This window comes from Opisthorchis viverrini (assembly GCF_000715545.1).
Source record: "Opisthorchis viverrini unplaced genomic scaffold opera_v5_82, whole genome shotgun sequence".
Taxonomy (NCBI): Eukaryota; Metazoa; Platyhelminthes; class Trematoda; order Opisthorchiida; family Opisthorchiidae; genus Opisthorchis; species Opisthorchis viverrini.
In genome coordinates this window covers 1,670,358-1,676,490 of record NW_008751738.1, presented here as the reverse complement: position 1 = coordinate 1,676,490, position 6,133 = coordinate 1,670,358, and the positions used below count along the sequence as shown (strand labels likewise).

Genomic DNA, 6,133 nt, shown 5'->3' with positions numbered 1-6,133 from the left:
TCGTATGACTCTTAACCACGACCCTAAATAGCGAGTCATACGCATATGCCAACACATCTCTGTTCGCTAATTTGACACGCCTGTTTAAATCTCTCTGTAATTTACGTTTTTGAGTTACGATGACTGGAAATTAGACTTTTTTGGTCATTAATTTGCAGGTTTCTGGTAGGGAAATGAATAGGCCAGTGCAATCTTCTATATAATCCCAACAACGAACTAAGCGAAAGTCGAATATTAATGTGGTTTTGAACTGCTGTGGGGACATCGAAGGTCCGAGCGGTAAAACTTGAATTCCTGCAGGTTCATCCTGAGAATCCAAAGACATATGAGAAGAAGGACTGGGTACATTCAACTACCGGGATCGAATTTACCAAAATGTACACTGAACCGTCCGTCGACCACATCAGCTTCATACTGCCATGCGGGTACACATCCACTTTTGAACAAAAGAAAGGCTGGTAGTTGGGATGCTAGGCCTACAGACTCTTTTTTGTCCTTCAACTGAGTAGGTATGATGCCTGAGAATCCTATTTATGATCAACAGAGAGAAAGTAAATGAAAATACATTGTTCATACACCTTCCGGGTGGACAGACAACTCCGCTTTTCCTTGAGGACGAACTGGCATTGCCCATCCAGCTACGATGGAGCGGAAATGCCATTTTCGCCTAAGCGTGTGCGAACAGCTAGAAGCCACCCTGCGGGCGCACATCGAGGACCTTGTCAAATAAGTCGACCAAGACTGGGTTAGCTTTCCTTTCTGATGGATCCACTACAACAAGCCCAGCCAAGCTTTATTAAAAAAAACTAAGGCTAACCCTACTATCTGAAGTTCATTCAATGTCGACCGTAAAACTACTGAGTGACTGTTAGGCAAATTATTAACATGCTAGAGCTTGAGTGATGTCAGCAGAAAGCATGACGCCCCGAACAACGACCGAGCAACATACCTTGGTTGTGTCGATCGATTGACTCGCCAGTCAGGACTTCCAAGTCAAGTGGCGCCACAGGCACTTGACACTTTTTGTTTCAGGTTTGGTGGTTGCAGGATATTGTAGAATGCACACTCACATGAGTCCCGCTTGAACAATAGTCCTCCTGTACTAAAGCAATTATCCTGTTGAAACGAGAGCCATGCGATTATGCATTCTACAAAATCCCGCAACCACCAGCAGGTTTCAAGCGTCTGTGGAACGACTGGCGGGCCAATCCATCGACATAGTCAAGGTGTGTTACTGGGTGGTCGTTCGAGGCGTTGGGCTTACTCTTCACACCACACGTTCACCTATTCGGATGCGTCCAGCTTGCGCTGTAGCTGCCTAATTGCCTTGCCAACAGAAGGAAGCATGAGGGTGGGATACTATCAGGTTGTCCAAGCCTAAAAAACAGGGGAAGTCGAAAGGCAGATGTCGGGATTCGAACCACGGACATTCCGGCCAGTAAATTCGCGCTCTAACCACTGAGCTGTCTCGGGCTGGTAGAGTAGTGGCGACACGCTCGCCTCACATGTCAGATGTGCGGGGTTCAAACCCCGGCACGGCCATGGATATGCACTACTGATGAGCCATTTGATGTACAACCGCGAGGATGACTACGCCAGGACAGGAGGATGACTGTTCAAACAAGAGTCATGTAGCTGTGCACAAACAGAAACACCTGAAATCGTTAACAGTACATTTGTTCTACAGAAATGACTGGACAAATAAAGATAAATCACTGGAGGGAAATTCCGAGTTTCGCTTGATGACACGGATATCAGTCAATCCTCAGGACCAAGGAAACAGGAAACGATACGTTAAGCATGTTTAGTTTTCCTATCCCGAGCCAAAAGTCGTTTTGTTACTCTGTATTGGTGGGCAGACAGACTTGCCACCTACTTCCAAGAAAGCTAAGTTAAATCCATACAAATACCGAATACCTAAAGGTCCCATGAAGTAGATTTAATAAGTAAAAAGTAGGGTAAGTGAAATATGGCTGATCCGCTTAAAAACGAATCTGAAGGTATCATCTTCGCCGAATAAAAATATGCTATAATATGGTGTTAATAGGGAAGAATCTGGTCGAAATACGAAACTAGTGAAAGGGGAAGGGGCACGATATAGGTCAATGACGCGTATCAAAAGTCTACCTGAACTGAAAGAGCACTATCACAAACGTTGGCAAAACAGTTGAAAAATGATCACTAACCGAAAAGTTGGGACAGCCGATCGGTCACAAACCTCATTGATCGAACCAAGAGATGTTCACTTTCCTCATACTGCGCCTTCAAATCGAAGAACTCTAAGAAGTTAGAGGAAGCTTCATTAGATGGTAGAATAAATGATTCCCATAAAAACAGTCTTACATGTGGTCATAAAATTCACCGAGCGAATAAGTGAAATGCATATTAATCTCCATCGGCTGGTGAGGACCGATGCTACCCGATAAACGTTCACTTGGTAGCGAAAACCATAACTTCAGGTAGAGTGGAGAAGGTAAGTGAATTGTAGCAAATTGATATTAGGAGGCAAATTCAGTCCAAGGACACTAAATTGCTCTTTAGAACATCCCTGAAAGTTTTTGCACCGCTTACCATTTATGGCAGACTGATATCAGAGCACAGCATTGACCTCTCGAAAAAAGTATACCCCCAAGACAGGCCAAAATGATTTCCTAATATAGTGGCTTTTTGTGTGGGAGGACTCCTGAAAACCAACGACGCTTTTTTGCCCCGGCAATCTAAGACTAACCGGAAAATGAGCGCATCCCTTTAGATGTTCCGTGGAAAAAATACCCAAGGTGCAGGTGATCACTTCTAAATGGTTCAGAACCCCCTCGCCTTCAAGTGGACTTCAGTGTGACCAACCGAATTGCGTCCAGTGGAATCACTTAACTGCCTATTCTGGGACTTCTAAGAGGGATGTTTTCCACGATTGATTTTTATGATGACTTTATTTTTATGCTGCCTTTTATGTCACTAAATCGAAGATAAAACAGCCAAAAAGTTATCTCAGGGGTTTAGTTACAGCATTTCTATGCCAGACGGCTCTAAGCAAGCATGAGATCTATGTTTAGTACAATCGTTCACTGCAGCACTTTAAACTTTGCAGTTGTAAATTTCACGAACAATAGGGCTGAATCGCTTCAAGTATTTGATATTATTAGCATTTATTTGGAGCTGTATGACGGACTTAATCAGTGTCTATACGCCTGGAAGCATTTCAACTCCACAGAGATAGGAAATACTATAGTTGTATATCAGTAATAAATTCGAGAATGTAGAGGAGTGCCTTGATTAATTTGGTGATCAACAGACCGATTGTCAACGAGTAAACCGAACACTCACAAGGGAAATATTCGGATTTACCTGAGCAGCACACACCGAAAGCAACAAAATTGGTAATCCAAAACCGACCTTGTAATTTTTGAACTGCATTGTAGAAAAAACGACGAAAATAATCGACATAACACATGGCGTAGCCTACCTAAGCAGCACACACCGAAAACAACCAAATTGGTAATCCAAAACCGACCTTGTGATTTTTGGACTGCATTGTAGAAAAAACGATGAAAATAATCGACATAACACATGGCGTAGCCCGACCGGGACCACCTGCCACGAGGCAATTTCGAACCAAAGAATTTTCATATGAACCCCTCTGAGGCAGCAACCCGCAAGAACCGTACAGGAAGTTTGTTTTCCCTTTAATGAAAAACACCTTAAAAAGGGCCCATTGTTTCTGACTCAGGAGAATCAGATGACTGACACGGAGTGCTGATATTAGCTGTTCCTTCTTGGCATGACTTACGTTGAAGGGTAGGCTACATGCGTATGAGCACCTGTTAGACCAAACCAGATAGCGGAAGCAAGGGCTAGAAACAGAACGAATCAACTCGACAATAAGTACACTTGCATTAGCTGTGATGTTAAAACAGTACTGATGTTTTTTGAGTCTGGCTATGTACAGACGACCGACAATCTCGGTGTTCCTTGGTGCGTTGGATTTTGTCGACCGGTTAGTGCTGTTCACTACAGTTGCTCAACAGGATGTTCCCCAGAAGTTTTGTGGACATAATCCGACCCCTATATTCACATACTCCTGGGCATGTGAGTGTATGGTGAGCTCTCCGAACGTTCTTCCAACAAGGATATCGACTCTCTCTGTTCCTGCTCAAATCCGTCATTGATGAAATATCAAGCTGAGAGCTAAAAAGCCCCCAAAACTCCCGTTGTTCAAATTGTTGCCGGTGAGAACATTGTCGATCTACAGTATGCAGAGGATATCGCCCGCATCTTTGAAGACGAAGGCGCAGCATAAGCTTTGTTGAATAGACTGTCCACTGTCATACCATCTTTTGGCATGCACCTTTAAAGTGCAAAGTCATGCTTCAGAACATTCAGTCTGTAAAGGCACCCATGCAATTCAAGGAGAACCACTGGAGATCGTAGAGAATTTTTACGTATCTCTGTAGTTGTGTTAGCTCGGATTGAAATGTGTCGGATGAAGTCAGTGCGAGAATCTCAAGGGCTCGAATCACATTTGCGGCAAAAGGCATATCACTAGATCTTAAGGGCCACGTGTACCAGCGCCGTGCTGTTGTATGGGTGCGACACTTGGCACCGGTGATGTGAAGCGTCTTTAGATTTTTGACCACCGATGGTCCAAAAACGTTGCTGGTGTCGGATGACCGCAACGAATTTGCAACGAGGCAACTAGAAAATGGGTATTTGGTTGTGCGGCGGGTAGCACAATCGGGGAAAACATCCAGCACCATCAACTACGATGGCTCGGCCATGTGCTATGCATGCCGAAACATCGTCTACCACGACGAGTGTTGTTCTCTGTGCATCCGTCAGGATGGCACAAACGGTGAGGTGGACAACGTATGACTTGGCAGAAGGGCGTGAAAGAGATCACGAATTTGGTTATTGCTCGTGTTGTACGCCCTTCACGGTGGGGTCCACGTGACTCCTGAACTTGGCTGGAAACATCACAAGAAATGGTGGCTTGTCGATGTAAGTGGCATTTCTGTTGTCAGTTTCTTTCTGTATTGTGTGACTAAACGTTTGGAGGTGTAGGCATTTCAGAGGACTTTCGATAGGCCAACACCAAGTCCCGTCCCTCACCCACTCTTCCAGAGATAATTCATTGTAGGGATAATACGGCATTTGGAAAGCAAATTGTCATCATCCCTGATTTGCCGGAATCAAACGAATGTACCGTATTCAACGGAAAACTGATGAACAGGGAGAGACCGAGAAACGGAGAACAAAGTGGAATATCTTGTCAAGGCGAAGTTAATGGAAGACAACGGACGGGACTCACTCTGAACATACTGATTGTTGTCTTTGAAATCTTGCCAGGCACCGTACCATTTGGAGTCCTTGTGTAGCACCACTCCAGAGGATTCACTAAGTGGGTAGCAGAAGAAGGGAACACTCATTCTGCATCGCCCAAAGCTGACGAGACACAGGCAATGTGAACACAAGCAAGACCGTACATCACACGGCCAGTAAATAATCACAGATAGGTAAAAGCCTGTGACTGACCGCTTCACAGGTTGCAGTATCTTTTTCTGAGAACCAACAGCTAACCTCCCGGCCTAATGCCGTACGGGATAGTTGTCATGTACACGGCGTCACGATGGTCAAGATCATAAATAAGAATTATATGCCGCCGATGCAATTCCTTACCAAAGCAGTGCATCTGGAGAGTCCTAAATGACAGAAGCAGATGTATTTTTATGGACTTCGGCAACGAGATTTACTGCGAAAGCTTTTTGGGGCAGATATGGGTGACCCTATCCGTAACTCTTTCAGGAATATCTCACTGAGCTTAAACGGTATGTACAGACTGATGGTAAAAGATTGCGCATCACAAATGAATGCAGTGCATTTCAGAGGACTATCACGTTAGCTTCTCTTACATTCTGGCGGGCCACACTTCTACACGGTATCACCATTGGCCAAGCCTAGCTGTCGACTTCAAACGGTTTCAACAGGATATATCCTTCAGTTTTTCAACATGGTGTTTTTTTCCTTAGATCCGATCAAGCACGAAGACTGCATTTAACTTCACACGTGATAACAAAAGGCAATAGTTCAGATGTAACACCGTTTCCGCGTCTCGCTGTCATGCCAAGCGGGGGGGGGG

At 44.6% G+C, this 6,133-nt stretch overlaps 1 protein-coding gene across 1 annotated transcript in view; it reads right to left on the bottom strand.

Moving 5' to 3' along the window:
- T265_04784 (hypothetical protein) overlaps nt 1-6,133 on the bottom strand; it is a gene marked incomplete at both ends in the record, with an annotated part of 13,437 nt that overhangs the window by 5,611 nt on the left and 1,693 nt on the right. Inside the window, 3 exons of the mRNA XM_009169609.1 lie at nt 1,877-1,917; nt 2,187-2,279; nt 5,306-5,391. Of these exons, the coding sequence (XP_009167873.1) occupies nt 1,877-1,917; nt 2,187-2,279; nt 5,306-5,391 (220 nt within the window). The remainder of the gene's footprint in view (nt 1-1,876; nt 1,918-2,186; nt 2,280-5,305; nt 5,392-6,133) is intronic.